The sequence below is a fragment of the Porites lutea genome, chromosome 2 (genome assembly GCF_958299795.1).
Source record: "Porites lutea chromosome 2, jaPorLute2.1, whole genome shotgun sequence".
Taxonomy (NCBI): Eukaryota; Metazoa; Cnidaria; class Anthozoa; order Scleractinia; family Poritidae; genus Porites; species Porites lutea.
In genome coordinates, this window is record NC_133202.1 from 3,378,097 (window position 1) to 3,395,258 (window position 17,162).

Genomic DNA, 17,162 nt, shown 5'->3' on the forward strand with positions numbered 1-17,162 from the left:
GAACATCCTGTAAAAATACGTACTAAAATTTTTCAAAATAAAGTGTCATTTCTTTTCAAGTGCTTCCCTTGTGTTCGCGGTTTAGTTTATCGAGTGTTGTTTGAAAGCATCCATATCATTAACCGTGATCATTCAGTTGTTACGCTGATTCACTGGGAGCTTACTCGGCCTTGGCTTACTTAGTTATCTTATAACTAGCCTAAGTGAGTTAACTCGCCGAAATATAAAATTCAATAGCAATTATCAGTGCCAATTAAAAATCTGATAATGGCATTGTTGTAAAAGAATATTTTCCTATTGGCTTGCAATATATCAAATTGTTTCCCCGACACGAGTGGTTATCGGTTTGGCACGTATTTTAAACAGCTCACAGTCGACGACATTCGTTCCAATTTAAATCTTAAATTCTGAACTCATTCGTGTCACCTTTGCTGAGATTTTCTTTATTTATACTATGAATGAATCAATTACATTTTTACTGAATGTGCCAAAGAATACCGACATTTGACCTCAAGTTTCCTCGTAAATATTCATGGCATCTCGATTTGAAAATACGTCGAATAACTTGGACTTAAATCATTTTTGATGGAAAACGGCCAGACTGAAAAATGAATGGTATTCTTTAAAACTTGCATCATAAATTTTTCCTGCTAGAAGAGGCCTTTTTTAATGGATAATTGTCGTTAATTATTCTGTAATAATTGCTCACTTTCAATTGCAGTTGAGCGATTTTGTTTCAATGAAGATCACGTTTGACGCGTCACACCTGGCTGCTAACATGCACGTTTTTCGAAAAATGAAGTGGCGCGAAAATTTAGGCGGAACGGCGGAACGAGGATCGAAAATCCAATATCTAATTCCTTAAGCTTTACCAAAGGTTTTTTACATTTTTTTTAAGGAATAGCACTTAGAATATAATATTTAATGCTTAGAAGTCGTGGTTGAAGATGGAAAGAGTTTCTAGTTCCTCCGACATTTTCAAAACGGAACACGAAGAGAAACAACGCTTACCGTTCAGTGGATTCACTTCGATGTGAGTTAATGTTTTAATCGACTTTGCTCTCTGAAAGTTCAGAAAAGTTCTACCCTTTTCTTCCTCTTCATCTCAGTTACAAAAATCTATTATTATCTTTATGGCAACGGGACAACAAAGAAAAGAACAAAGCACAACAAAGACGGCGCACGACTACTTCTGAATCATATATTCTTGACACGCAAGCCGACTCAAATGAAATTTTTTTCCTTCCGAATAGACCTAATATAAAGTTTTCCAAGAATATTCATCAAACATAAGCACGACTCCTGCTTGTTTCTGCTTAACAATGTGGATGTTCTCGTTAGCTCTTGGTTGATGTTCGAGGTTGTTTCGTGAGTGCTGTTATTACGTACTAGTATAGATAGAAATTAACTAAGTAGGCTGCAATGCAATAAACTTAATAGTTAGTCGATATTGAAAACAATTGGTCAACGCACAAAAACGCTCTTCGGTTTTGTCAAGAGGGAAGCGTGAAGTATCTCGAAACATTCGATCCAATATTTGACTTACAGAGCGATTTTATGGACGATTCGTATGTTTATAAACACTTTTGTAAACTTTTTTTATTATTCAAAGCAAATAAGCTAAAGAAAAAATTTTTTCTCGTCCGTTTATACCCATGGTCTGTGAGAAAAAGCATCGACGGCTGTTATAAACCACTTGCTTTTAGTCTAGATAAAACTTCAATATAAAGCAGTGTCAATTGCGGTCCACGTCACAGGACACGAATCCCACAATCATTGTGTTGTCAGAAGTGGTTTTACCGCTCTCAATATAAAACAAATTGTGCGCTCCCTGTTGTTAAGTTGATTTACATACTAGTTGCCAACAGTGGCTGTTAACGTTCTCAAGCTCCGCTTGAAAGGAAGAATTGAAGCGGCTGTTTATGTTATCAATTGAAGCTGTTAAAGGAAAGAAAACGGTGCAAATACGAAAATGCAGGTAGAAACAACGAACAGCGAACATTCCTCTCGCTCTGGTCGTCAAGTTGGCCCGCCTAGGCAAGTCCAGCGTGAAATACCGAGATTGAGTATAAGACGATCCTTCAGCACGGAGGCATCCTCAAGAAGAAAAAAGATTTTTTGCTTGTGCATACTTTGCTGGTTTATTGTTTTGTGCTTGACTGGTATCATTGTGATAGCTGTGGTACATTTTCAAAGCTCTTCCAGCAGAATTGATCAGATAAGTGCCGGCGCATTAATCGGCTTTGGTTTATTGCTGATCGTTGTTTTGGGGTGGACTGCGATTCTTTACAACAGGTTTCAGAAAAGTTCGTCGATTGCAAGGCAAGACTCAAGGGCTTACCCTCCTAGAGAAGAAATGTTGGCGTTTGCTTCGTCTGATTTATTCGGCGGTAGAGGAGTTTCAACGATTTCTACCGATAACTCCGCGTCTCATTCAGATAGCTCATCCGACGGAACCAGTCGACGCTTCATCTCTCGCGAACGTCATTACGATGACGAGCGAAGAGTTATTGATCCCGTGAATACTCGTTACATAACTGATGCTCCAATCACTGTTTTTCACCCGTCGAACAGAATGGTTCGACATTATCGAGATCGGGTGCCTGGAGTGGCAAGACCTCAGCATCTACATTTTCCCGAACGTTCTCGTCTGGCAATCGAAGCACCACGATTTTATATCGACCGCAGTCGTGGTACTCGTCATGTTAGAACACATTCGAACCCACTTCCCCCACCATATCAGCCACCTGTACCGACCCGACCATTATCAGAAAGCTTACCTATGGGTTTTCCACCTCCTGCTTACGAAAGAGTGATTGGTAGAATGCGAAGATTTGATTCTACAGTCTCAGAGGAAAGCAGCTTGTATCCCCCTGACTATCAGTCATCTCCACCATCACCTCTTTCGTTGCAAGCTGTAACGAACACGGGGCGACGGTCATCTCTTAATTTGCCTTCAGACAGAACAACTGAGTCACGCGCGTCCCTCAATGTAGCCGCGACTGACCGACCCACATCAATTGATGTTGGTATTCAGATCAGTTCATCCATATCAGCACCTGTAGAAAGATCAGTATTCGTCGATTCTCCCTCTCAAAGTTATGACCAACCACCACCATCTCCGTCTCCTGGGATTTCAACTGGAGAATATGCAATTGATGCCAGTTTTTGCAGGTTAAGCCCAGGTGCGCAAGCTTCACCTTCAAGCTATTTTACGCCGCAACGCTACAGATCCGCTTCGCCACGCCTTCATTCACCCAATCCGCCATTACATTCAACAGCACGTGCGACGGAAAGTAGTGGAAATGACGCTCAGGCCGCTCAGGCCGGTCAGGCTTTTGCTCCAGTGTTTTTGAAGAACAATAGATCGCCTTTTTCACGGCCTATATTATCTTTGACTTCTCCAGAAAACACTATTCAGGAAAGCGTTGACAACGAAGAAGAAAGCGCTTTTGAAAGTGTAACTGAAACTCCAAATTCACCTAATCAGATGGACCAACCAAGACCAAATGTGGTCCTTGTATATTTGGCACAATCTCAAGAAGAGGAGATTATTGTGTAAAGAAAAAAAGTGAATGTTTTAATCGGGAAAAATGAGGGTTCAAATCATCAACGATTTTAGTGACTATGTGATTCAGAACCTCGTTCCTAATAAATCGTCAAGCCCTATATACCGAGATCCGACTACCACGTGTCAACTATCTCTATTTAAATAAATTAACTTTTATGCTCTGTGAGAAGCAGCATATAGTAACTGCATAACCCATTGATTTCTAGACGGTTTTTTCTTTTTCCATGATTTTTGGTGAACCAAAAAGCTCATTCATGAGGAAGAGCAACCGACCAAACTTGTTGTATTAAAGGTGTGATTTATTGAAAGTGCCCGTTTACATTAGAAACTCCATCAATTTATTAACTTAAAGAACTGTTTATTTAAAGTATTACAAACTGGAAAAGCAGTTTGGCTTAAACCTAATTTTGTGTAGAAACCTGAAGATAATACTTAAGTAACGTAGAAATTATTTTTAGTATGTAGATTAAAGCCTTTTTACAGACAATATTGTTCGCGTTATAGTTAAGGGTCCTGGTAAAACGCGTTAATATTGATATTAAATATTAGCCTGTAGAAAACAAAATTATGATTTTGTTGTCTAGTCTATTTGTGTCGGGCTTTCTATATATTTAATAGATTATTGTTTCAAAAACAACGGGAATATTTCCGCGCAAAGCAATGTTCTTCTCAACTTTAATGTATAGATATAAAGTGTCAGGATAAAAACATCTTTTTAAATTTAAAGCTGACAAAGTTACTTACATCTCCGAGTACGGCTGCTGATGATCTAAACACGTGTTTGTACGTATTTATTTCGAAATCCACAAAATTATCTGTATATTTAGTAAGTTATGAATAAAATATATTTTAATTTATATATATAACGAGTAGAACTGTGATAGTTTAAAAAAATGGTAGAGGAAATGCCTATATATAGTCCATAGCTCTGGGAAGACCACGTACAGGGACTATACAATAACAATACAGTCCACAATAACAAAATGTTTTCCAGCGTTGATTTTCTGATTATGCTTTCACTACCTCGTTCCCAGACGACTCCCTCGCGGGGTAAATTTGCGCTGCGCGCAGGGCGGCGAAAAGGAGCTCAGGCCACCCGGCGTCACCTCTTTTCTTTCTTCTTCTCGTAGCCTCTCGCGCTTAGTGACGAGTTACTCGCGCGTTTCGCAACCAGAGTGCGTTATGAAGCACTTAATTGAGGGAGCAGGCAGGTGCATTCAGGTACCTTGCTGAGGCAGGTAACGTGGACGCAAGTCCATTAAAACGTGTGAACGCAAACAAATTAACTTACATGGAATTATCGCTTCCGTTCACATGAGATTTCGTGTGAAAATTCCCCAGAATGGAGTTTCGAAAAGGGAGAATATCTCGAGTCGTGTGGACACACAGCTGTAAACGCTGAAGTTTGTATATGTGCACATAAACTTAAAGAAATTGTGTGGACATTACCTCAAACAGTAATAATTCTTGACATTCTTAGGAAATTGTCATTTAAGAGGAACATTTTGTATAAGACGCTTTATTTTCAAGCAGTACATTTATTTCAATTGGTATTCTCGAAGAGTACATCCTAGCTGGCTTTCGAGCAGCATCGTTGATGAAAGTCCTCTCAATTACAGTGAATATGAATCACTTCCTGCTTCTTAAAACGTTGCAAAATTATTATAAACCTTAGCTCGCTACCGAGTTGATGTTCCCAAGAACGGAACAGAAAGAGGTGAGGAACGAACCCACCTGAATCACTTTATGTCGACATTCATTAGTAGTTTTGGTTAATTGAGGCGTTTTTGTTATTCGTGTTATTTTTAATTTTCCATTTTATATTTGTAATTATTACTTTGGTTGTGGGTGTCCTCAATTAGTTTAGCACGTTTGTCAACTAGAACAACATCGACTTATTAATTTACAAGGCGGCCAGCATGATGTTCCTATACCTATTCGTACAAAGCTAACATGACAATAAACCTTCAACGAATATTTTTTCTTATCATTAATTTTTATTCATCTGAATTAAACTTTTTTAAAATGTTATACTAAAAATTAACTTAAAGAACACGTTCAAGTAAGGAAGTACTACACAGCTGCATGTATGCCTTATGGTTTGCGTTCTTTAAATTGAAAATGATAAATAGACTGAAGGAACCTAATATATCCCCCTTTTTTCCTAATGCGTCAAGATACCTGCAGTCTTTCAGTCATTAGCATAACATACATCTAATTAGGAACTTTACACTGTATATTAATTCTTAAAAGCAGTGCCATCTGGCAGTCTTTAGACAAGCACGAAGCAAACGAAAATGGCTCATTCGAACAAGAATCTCTCCTATAAAAGTTCTTTTGTTCATTTCATGGTTATTACGTCGCTTTGTCAAAATTTGGTATCTTCAGGTGAGAAACTGGTGGATTCTTACCATTATGTAGTTATTCAGTCAGTTGCCCAAGTTTATTGGCTTACATTAACTAATTTTTTGCAAATTCGTGAAATGTCATACTGACTATTATATAGAACTTTTAATAAACCCTAAACTTTCGAGGTCCAGAAATTGAAAAGTAAACTTTCAACCATACACCAAAACGAAGCTAGTGTGTTCGCAAGTGGGGTGTTTTCTGTTTCACAATAATCTTTGTCGTGATCCGAAACAAGCATTATGTTTTTAGAATGTTCCTTGTCGTGTTGTCAGTAAAGTTGTCGAGTCTTAGTAACTCCAAATCAGTTCGGTTCCTGCAGCAGTTTCTTTCATAAGCTCGAGAAGTAAAAGTACCGACCTCCAAAGGCACTTAGAGTCACACTTCTATTTAAAGTTTTTGCCATCTGTTACAGATATTCGGTGAAACTAGTTACAAGGTAGTGAAGAGAATGATAACTGCATGGCAATAAAATGCCGGACCGTGCTTATTTCCACGATACAATGCTTAATTAGCTTTAATTAAGAATACGGCTATTTGGGAGACTTAATGTTTTCCGTAAAGTCAGCGTTATCACACAGACTTTTGACTCTTTTGTTTTGTTCATGAAACTGCGTTCCTGAAAAATGCCTTTGAATACCTTGAAGTCTGTTTCTACTTTACCCTCCAAAGAAGAGTTAATTTGGCTGTGTGCTGTTCATGGCCTCGACGATTAAACTCAAGACATATCACGCACTGCCTAAGTTGAACAAAACATTATTATGACTCAACTCGTCGAGAAGAAGGAGTGTTTTAAAAAATTGAAAGATACTGTGCATGAAACGCTTTAAACCACTGAGAAGAGCGATCATCCTCGAAACGTCTGGATTTTCGTACTTTTTCAACGCACATTTTGAAAAACTTTGTAAAAATCGCTGAGAAGAAGCTTTGTTTGCACCCTTTGTTTCTACTGTTGTTCGCAGTGAAAGATGCGCAATTCAAAAGGACGCCGTGAGTTTTAGCGCTCATGCCAGAAAAAGCCTTACAACTACTGTCAGAACATGAAATTATTTTGAAAACGATTCATTTTTTACAAGAAACTTTGTTTAACCAGGCTAATTGTAGTGTATTGAATCAAGCCACCCGAACTGAGCGCAAGTCTGAGTCTAGTTCTTTCTCTATCAGTCATGACTGTCACCAGTCTGAGCTGTAACCATACTTCTTTCACTGATACTATTCTTTACTTCATTCAAATCACACTTAATTATATTACTAGTATGCAGTACATTCCCTCCTTTCTTAGAGATGAAAAGCTGGAGCGACTGGGCAATTTTCAGACTGAAAGTTCTCGTGAGAAAAAATAGTGACTTCTAATTTAGTTGTTAATACTCAGAAAAGACATTCATAATTAATGACAAGAATTGCAGACCTGTTTGGTACTGGCTCAGTAAGATGTCATTAACGTCAAGACACAAGCAATTTGTCTTCAGGACAATACTTTATAACTGAGTTAATAACGTGTTGAATAAAACGGCAGGCAAGATGAAAATTTGGTTAAACAAGAACGCTCTTACAATGTCAGTCTCGCTTGCTTGGCGGAGATTTGATCGAGAAATGAGGAGGCGATTAATTCTCTACACGAAACAGGATTTACTCGCTAAAGGTTTTTACTTCCTACTTTATCGAGGTCGAGCATTCTTCAGGATATCTACTTTTTATTTGTTTCTGAATTGATTTAATACGCGTGTTAGCGACGACCGGAAATACGTCTGCGGTCGCAGGCTGTACGCGTGTATAAATACACAAAAATTCATGGGCCTCGATTCCAGAGATGATACTCATCACAAGCCATTTGCATACAATGAAAGTTCACCATCGTTCACCATCGCAGTTTTGCTAATTAAGATTTATGTTTTTGGACCACTCGTTAGCGTTCACTTTTTCCAAAGTAATCAACGCTTTCAAGCGATAGAATTCTTGGACCGACACGTTTAGGAAAAGCTCTAAATTTAATCTTTCCTAAGCTTTCTTGGCAAAACCTGCGTGACTTCGGTCACTAAACGATTCTCATTCCCAGTTTCCACGGTCTCCGCTACGAACGCTTGGCACAATGACCTCCCTTTTGTGTCATAAATACGGCTTGCAGATTATGAGTCTCGCTGCCTACACAAGCGAGGCTAATTAAACCCAGGATTTTTTCTGTCCCAGTTATTGGTGCAACTCTTACGGGCTGTTTACATGAAGGGGGGAAGATCCTAGAAGGCAGATCATCCTAGCGCCATATGTTTTCTGCATTCGGTTTGCATACAAAAGGTGGTAGTTGTCCTTAGTACTAGGATCTTCCCAGTTAGAGGATCTTAAGGTAGGAAGATCCTGGCAACATATAAACTGTCTTTTTGCTAGGAAGATCTTATTACTAGGGACAAACTAAACAAAAGTGGCAACAGGTCGTTCAGTGCATGGCTAATCCATATCACGGCAATAAAGGCCGACATTTTTTTTATTGCGTTACCGCGAGCTGATTGTGATAACCCTGCTGAACGGGTAGTTACTAACGCCAGTAAAGAGGGCAGAAGGGTCCAAATCGCATTTTTGTTTTTGTCGCCCGCTATTTTGAATTCCTTCTCGCAGTTCTAGATCCTTCTCTACTTGGTACCAAGAGGGCCGACATTTCTGCATGGAAACCCAACGAAAAGTTGTTCCTCCTTACAGGATCTTTCTGGTACTAGGATCTTCCTCCTTTTATGTAATTAATCAGTCGCTTAAAAAAAGAACGATACTTATTAATATTAATGATAATTTCTATGTCCACAAGAGGTTAAACTTTAAGTTTTTCTAATCATGCCAGCTGAGGAGGGCCGCATCATAGTGTTTAAAGAACCTGTACCAAACAAAGTCATGACAGGTCATGTGATCAGACGAGAAAGTGTCCCCAATGAAGGGAGCTGTCGAGTGAAGTGTTATATGGAGCCCAACTGTGTGTCCATAAATATGGGACCACTGAAAGAAGGAAAGCTCGAATGCGAATTGAATAATGCCACTGCAGAAAAGGAAACTGTGTTTGATTCCAAAGATGCTCACAATTATCTGGCCATCGAGGTAAGTGCTTTTGTTTGAAACTCGGCGACGAGGCTGTTCATAAAGGTTAATCGGGACTGACGTTTAGTTCACAAGAAGATCTAACGTCAAGTTTTTTATTCCGCTAGTGGGATGGCCTGCGTAGCAAGCGTTTCCGGTCGTGTTATTGCGCGAAAGTTGGGGCGAGAGTAAAATAAATGCTATCGCGTCCCAGCTTTTCTCGACGAGCTCGAATGGAAACGCTTGCTACTCAGCCTGCTACTTAGATCGCTCGATCAAGAGGTTTTTGAACAAACAAACAACAATAAACCTGTGGCGAATGTACCAGCGAATTAATATTGAAATCATTCAAAGTCTTGTTTATATATTTCTTAAAGTGAGCTTCTCAATGGGGTGATGGCAGCGGGCTACCTTAATACTTTGCTTTTTTGCAGCTAACGCTGTAACAATTTCTCCTAGCAACGGGGTTAATTAATAAAGAAGTTTTTGTCTATGAAAGGCAAATTATTTGCGCACGAAAAAAATATACGGAAACTTATCATCAGCGAGACAAGACACACAAACGGCTTTCACGATTTTTACGACTAACAAATCAAACATTCAACATCGGACATCTTACATTACACCTGTTGACTCTAATGACTGAAGTTTTGACTTCCGGCTATCGGTTTGTCCATTCTTAAGCCCTCTAATATACTTATAATCTGGTAGTTGTTTTTGATTGCTGCTCCTTATTCCAGAATCCCTGCAGCAGTAGTCCATGTCTAAACAACGGGACATGTCAAGCTGGATTCACAAGTAAAGGGTTTCGTTGTCTATGTCTTCCGGGATTCCCCGGAACAAACTGTCGTGCAGGTACGTGTATGCAACAAAATTTATTGCACATTTGGCTTAAACCATGCATTAAAAGAGAGATCAGGATTAGGGCCGTAGTAAGAGTGAGGCGTTTTTTTCGAGGAATGCGCAGAAGGCTAATGTTCGCTTTCTCTTCTTCCCATCTTCTTTTTCTTTTATTTATTTATTTCTTTCTTTTATTAAACATTCTACGTCTTCTACTAGACTTCATTTCAGTGGGAAACGTTTCAGCTGACGTTTCGCTAAAATCCCGAAGATTGGGAACTTTTTTTGAAAGGGAGTAAGGCTCTTGTAGTGTCAACAAAGAAGATTTTCAAAGGAATTTTCTGGTCAACTGTAGACGTTTTTGAGTATTCCTCGGTCACGTTTAACTGAATCTTGCACATTTGGGTATGGTTCGAACGATCTCACTTTCCTATACAGTACATGTTAGCGGTCAAAACTGTCCATGAACGTAAGAGTAATGACTTCACAAGTGGTATAATGGACGATGATATGCATTGTCGGTAATGGGTGGTGTAGTACCGCGGTTAGGTTAAAACACACTTTATTCACGACCGTTACACTCCGAACTCAGAACGCTAACCGACTCGAATAAATTACAACACACGCTATCTATAGTACATGCAAATTACGTAATCCCCGTGTGTATCACATCACATTCATTCTCTCGCTTCTACGCGCTTGCATTAGCATTGTATACACTACATTGCCTTCTTTGATCAAATTTAGCAGGAAGGCAGTTTTAAAAGGCTGCAAAACCCTAAATGTTCAGCAAAACAAAGTCTTTGAATTAAACTAGACAAAACAGGAAAAGAAGTCCTAAACATCCAGGACAAAGTCTTTATAGCGCGCAGGCTGTCTTATAGTTCGGGTCGACCTCCGCACAGGCCTTTCCGCTGCGTTATCTTCCTTTTCGGTAGAATGCCCAGCTTGTACTTGGGAATTTTCAGATACTCCTGTAGTCCCTGGAATTCCGCTTGGCCCTGATACCTCCGTCGTCTCCGGAACTCTGCTTGGCCCTGGCTCATCTGTCTGTACTGTAGAACTTGCTTGTACCACTTGGTCTCCGTTGCCATTGGATACACCATCGTTGTACTTCTTTACGAATGCAGTGTTCCTTTTCAGTTGCACACCAGCTTCGTTCCTAAGCGTTACCTCTGTTCCTGTCCTCTGAACCACCTTAAAAGGAGCAGGGTTGAAGTTGGTAGACAGCTTGTTCGTTTTTTCGGCTTTCAAAAGTACTGTGTCACCAACACGTATGCTCTTGGGCGTGGCACCTCTCTTGAGATCTGCATAAGCTTTGCCCTTTAATTTACTTGACCAATCCCGCTCTCGCACTTCTTCGCCTGGCACCCCGACCGTCTCTCTCCTTAACTCTGGCAATTTGGACCTATCCTCGTGGCCAAACATCATGTAACAGGGGGTAGTCCCCGTCGACGTTTGCGGAGTGGATCTGTACGCCATCAACCATACAAGCAATTCAGTTCTCCAGTTCTTTCCTTCTAAATGTGCAATCTGTAGACATTTAAGTAACGAGCGATTTTGGCGTTCCACCTCTCCATTAGCTTGAGGCCACAACGGCGTCGTTTTCCTGTGCTCAATACCATTTGCGCGTAAATATGCTTCAAATTCTTCGGATACGAACTGGGGCCCATTATCTGTCCTTAAAGAGAACGGAAAACCGAATCTGGCAAACATGGGTGCAAGTGCTTCGATGACCTTGGCACTTGTAGTAGACTTCAGAATAGCAACTTCTAAGAAACGACTGTAGTAATCGATCACCACCAAAATACTCTCTCCTGTGGGTAGGGGTCCCAGCAGGTCTGCTCCACAATCCTGCCAAGGAGCACTCGGAGGAAGAACGCGGGACATCGGCTCAGGAGGGTTAAATCCAGAAGTGACCTGGCAGCCATGACAAACTTTACAAAATTTCTCAACTTCCTTGTCCATTCCCGGCCACCAAACTTTACTACGGAGCCGATACTTCGTCTTCACTATACCCTGGTGCCCTTCGTGTGCCAGCCGCACCACCCTGTCGCGCAGGAGCTTGGGAACCACAATCCTTGTGCCGCGAAGCAATAGCTCACCATAGACGCATAATTCGTCCTTGACTTGTGCATACGAGGGAAGTGTACACCGGTCCCAGTCCCCTGACCTCACGCAACTCTTTACTATCGTCAATTCTTCGTCAAAATAGGAAGCTTCTTCAATTTCTGTAGGTGATAGAGCAACGGGTATACAGCTTATAGCAATGGCTCTGACAAAGTCGTAGTCTTCTCCATGGTCCACTTGATCCAAGGAGTTCAAACGGGACAACGCGTCGGCTATATTTGTCTTCCCTGGGCGGTACACCACTTTAAAATCGTACCCTTGTAGTCTTAAGACCCATCTCTCTATTCGGGCGCAAGGCTTTGAAGTGCGCGAGTAGACACGCTCTAAAGGCTTGTGATCTGTTTCCAACTCGAAGCTCTGTCCGGAAACGTACATGTTGAACCGTTCACACGCCCAAACCAAGGCAAGTGCCTCTTTCTCTGTTTGGCTGTAGCGTCGTTCCACGTCAGTTAGGCTCCTCGACGCGTAGGAGACAACTCTCCACATTCCCCCCTGCTGCTGGGTGAGAACCGCTCCTAATCCAACTGGAGATGCATCGGCAATGATCCGCGTTCTGCAGCCAACCTTAAAATAAGCCAGTGTCTCTGCCTGGGTGATTAGACGCTTCAGTTCCTCAAAGGCTGTTTGTTGCTCTTTACCCCAGTGAAACACGATGCCCTTCCTGGTTAACTCTTGAATAGGCTTGGCCACGGACGCCACGTCAGGCATGAACTTAGCGGAATATTGGACAAGACCCATAAACGATCGCACTTCACTTGCGTCTTTGGGAGATCTAGTATCTCTTATAGCAGCAATCTTCTCTTCGGATGGGTTTATGCCGTCACTAGTCAGCTCGTGACCAAAGAACGTAAGCCTTGACAATCTAAACTCGCACTTGTCTCCGTTCACTGTCAACCCCACTTCACTCAGCCTATCTAACACCGCAAAAAGACGCTTGTCATGTTCCTTCACGTCACACCCATGAACAATGAGATCGTCCGCAATGTTCGCAACCCCAGCACAACCCCTTAACACATCTCTAATGATCTGCTGATATTTCTCCGGCGCCGACGTTACGCCAAACATCAACCGCTTGTAACGATAAAGCCCTCGATGCGTGGCAAAGGTAGTGATGTGGCGACTTTCCTCACTGAGTAAAATCTGGTGAAAACCCCACTTGAGATCTATCTTGCTGAACACCGTACTGCCATTCAAGTCGTGTAACAGCTCCTCAACGGTTGGAATTGGGTGACGCTCTCGGACGATTGCTTCATTTGCACGACGCATATCAACACAGACTCTTACGTCGCCATCGCTTTTGGGAACCACCACCAACGGCGAAATCCATCCTGACGGCCCCTCCGGCACTTCCTCTATAATGTCAAGCTCCAAAAGTTCATCCAGCTTTGCATCCACCTTCTCGCGTAACCCGAACGGTATCCTACGTACATGCTGCGCTACAGGCTTCACCGACTCATCAATGTGTAGCTTAAGCTCGTAGCCCTTCAAAAGACCAACACCACTAAACAAGTGCTTGTATTTCTCTCTGACATCCCCGTCCGATCGCCCACCGTCAACACTGTTTGTCTGAAAAGGACCAATACGCAACAGGTTTAGCGCCTCGGCAGTCTCGCGGCCCAACAGCGTGCGACCATCGCCTTCAACCACCACAAAATCAGCATTACTTCCGTTTTCAAACCCAGCCAGCGTGACATCTGCCGTGAACGTTCCTAGGGTCGGTAAAGGTTCTGTACCACCATAAGCAAAAAGTTCCTTTGCAGATTTGCGAGATTCACAGTTAATCCCCTTTTGCTTTAACAACTCCCAGGTCTGCTGGCCCATAACATTACATGAAGCTCCCGAATCAATGAGAACATCGGGTACGTCTACACCACCAATGACCAGCGTTACCAAAGCGCCCCTTTGTTCCTTGCGATCATTCACCTGTTCCACTGAAAAGGCATAATCGGGTCTTTGCGAATGACCTGATGCAGCGAAATCTCCTTTGTCTTCCTCTCCAGGGCTAGGTCTTCCAGTCACGAGGTTCGTCTCTCGCCCTCCGCGTCCGCGTCCACCTCGACCCAGTCCACCAGCACTCCTGCCTCCTCTGCCGCGTCCGCCTCTGCTACTCTCAGGTCCTCTAGATCCCGAATGGGTCCTGCTTAGCTGATGGAGTCGAGGGCATTTAACTTTGAAATGGCCTGTTTCGCCGCACCTCCTGCAAGTTTGACCATGCGCCGGGCACTTTTTGTCTTGACTGAAGTGTCCTTCTTGTCCGCAGCTAAAGCACGTCTTTGCTTTCCTGGGATTTTTGTTTCCATACAGCCTGCCACCCACTGCATTGACCTGGTTATCTGCTTGGTCGGTACTGTATTGCTTCAGTTGTCGATCAACCGCTTCTTGGGATCTTGCAACACGCAACAATTCATCTAACGTAACAGTTCCTTCCTTTTCCAGAAATTTCCGGCGTAAATGGCTCGAATAACACTTGTCTATGAGCTGATCGCGAATGTAGTCATCCTCGCCGGCGCCAAAATCACAAGTCGCTGCTCGCTGACGCAATCTACAAACGAACTGATCAACTGTCTCTCCGATCCCTTGCGAAATTTGTCGAAACAAATGTCTCTCAAAGGGAATGTTCGCCTTTGGCACGAAATGGTCGTCCAACACCTTTAACGTTGCTTCAAAACTTGCATCTCCACCCTCACCAGCTAGTGTGAAATAAATTTCTTGCACATCCATACCAGCGACATGCAACAGCAAAGCACGTTTTTGAGCGTCGTTCGATACACCTTTCCCGGTCACATACAAACTGAACGCTCGCTTCCACTTCTTCCATCGCTGACTTAAATTGTGCGCCTCTCCTTTTGGATTAAATGGTTCCAATCCACTGACATCTAAAGTAACAGAAGTCATCCCAGAACCGCCAACAGCACCGCTCGTAGTACCTTCGTAGTACCGCTTGTCGCGTTAGTTTCGCCCGATCCACCGCCTCCCGGCATCGCTGAAATAAATCCTTGACGAAATCCTCGACGAAATCCACAGCGAGATTTTCAACGAAACTCTTGAAACCCTCGGCGAAATCCTCGAAATATCCTCGAAATATCCTCGTCGCCAATGTAGTACCGCGGTTAGGTTAAAACACACTTTATTCACCACCGTTACACTCCGAACTCAGAACGCTAACCGACTCGAATAAATTACAACACACGCTATCTATAGTACATGCAAATTACGTAATCCCCGTGTGTATCACATCACATTCATTCTCTCGCTTCTACGCGCTTGCATTAGCATCGTATACACTACAGGTGGCTCGAGTGTGAACGGGTTAAAGCAGTGTAAAAGTAATGAAGCCACATGCACACCAGGGAAATGCAAGTAGTCGTCAGTTAGTTCCTGGGGAATATCCCAAGAGTTTTGATTTATAACTAATCCTGGTTATTTTCAATCACTGCGTTTAGCCAAATCATGTAGTGACCTAAAGAAGATTGAGCCTAGAGCAGAAAGTGGAAGCTACGTCATTGACCCTGATGGAGAAGGTGGCTTGCTTCCTATGTATGACGTTATCTGTAATATGACTGACAAAGATGGAGCTGGCGTTACAGTCATCAGTCACGACAGTGAGAACAGAACCCAGGTGAATGGAAAGGAAAAACCAGGTAGTTACTCACGTGACGTCCATTACAAGGGATCTAGTCTGTCTCAGCTGGCGAGTCTCACTGGAGCCTCTTTACACTGTGAACAATTTATCAAGTATGAGTGTAATCATTCAATGTTACTGTGGCCCGACAACAACAAAGACAGTTCATTCGGATGGTGGGTGTCACGTGATGGCGATAACATGACGTACTGGGGCGGAGCAACTGAAAATGGCAAATGCGCCTGTGGAATGAACAATACATGTGCAAACCCCAGACGTGGTTGTAATTGCGATAAAAACGACTTCCAGTGGCGTGAAGACAGTGGTTTCCTCATTGACAAAACAAAGCTTCCGGTCAAGCAGCTCAGGTTTGGAGACACTGGAGGTACAAAAGAACAAGGTTACCATACTCTGGGGAAATTAAAATGTTATGGTATCGCCTGATAAAGCAAACTGCACTCAGATAATAAAAATCAACTACAGTCGACTCTCTCTTAACGGACACCTCTATAAGACGGACACCTCCCTAAAACGGACACCTAGAGTTGGTCCCTGCCTTTCTTTACCCTCTTTATTTGACTCTCTATAAGATGGACATCTCTCTAAGACGGACACTTACTGCCGGTCCCAAAGGTGTCCCTCTTAGAGGGAGTTGACTGTAATTGTATTTTGTGTATCATTTTCGTATGGACAATCAATTGGCCTACCCTGCAAACGTTTGCTATATCTCCTTATTGACAGAACTTGTCAAACCGTTCACACGAAAAACAAAAAGTTGGATTGGCTATAAGGTGACCCGCCTAGCTAGGTAACCCTTTTTGGATAGTAGGGTCACCTTCCTAGTCGGGCCAATGTTTTTGCACACAACAACTTTTGCTCGCCCAGCCGGATCAACTTGGTCAAGGCGAGACAATCAGAGTACTAGTGCTGTTTTAGACAATCCGGAGCATGCGCGAATGCTGTTGGCTCGGGCAAAAGATTGGCAAAGAGGTCAACATTTTTCTCATATGAACGCTTGCTAACGGTTGACTCGGCTGGGAAGGTTACCCTCTTTCCCGCGACAGCTTTTCTCCGTGTAAACGGGACCTTAAAGTCAAATGTACGTTAAGACAAAGAGATGATCGAAATGGATTTTTAAAGGTTGTTCCCCTGAATGGAAGTCAGGCCACAGTGTGTTCCCGAAAGTGTTAGGCTAGTACAATAGTGTTTCAGAGTTTCAGTTTATTTTACCACAATGAATAAAAGACCAGACTACAGGAATACGCAGAAGCAACGTAGTGAGGAAGCCCAAAAAGAAACCATAAGGCTTATTGATATTGGGCTCACTCAAAGCATAAAAAAGTATCCGTTTACAAGGCCAGAATTGAGCGTATACTGAGCAAATTAAATGACATTGATTAAAAGGTAAATAACTAATATAAATATGTATAAACAGAAAGTAATAAACGTATAACTTATATAAAGAGACACTGTGAAGAAAAAATGACTAATTACAGTTTTTATAAAAAATTCTCAGAGGATTGTTTGCGAAGCGTG

General features: G+C 42.2%; 2 protein-coding genes across 2 annotated transcripts; both read left to right on the plus strand.

The window, feature by feature from the left end:
• The first annotated feature begins 1,777 nt into the window (after window positions 1-1,777).
• Window positions 1,778-3,873, plus strand: LOC140927434 (uncharacterized). Its single transcript, XM_073377080.1, has one exon. It carries the CDS (start codon window positions 1,973-1,975, stop codon window positions 3,560-3,562), a length of 1,590 nt encoding a protein of 529 aa, XP_073233181.1. The 5' UTR covers window positions 1,778-1,972; the 3' UTR covers window positions 3,563-3,873.
• A 1,981-nt stretch (window positions 3,874-5,854) lies between these two features.
• On the plus strand, window positions 5,855-16,399 carry LOC140927435 (neurexin-4-like). Its single transcript, XM_073377081.1, has 4 exons — window positions 5,855-5,959; window positions 8,805-9,055; window positions 9,775-9,889; window positions 15,448-16,399. The coding sequence occupies exons 1-4, from the start codon at window positions 5,869-5,871 to the stop codon at window positions 16,068-16,070; spliced, it is 1,080 nt and encodes a 359-aa protein (XP_073233182.1). The 5' UTR covers window positions 5,855-5,868; the 3' UTR covers window positions 16,071-16,399.
• Window positions 16,400-17,162: the final 763 nt, after the last annotated feature.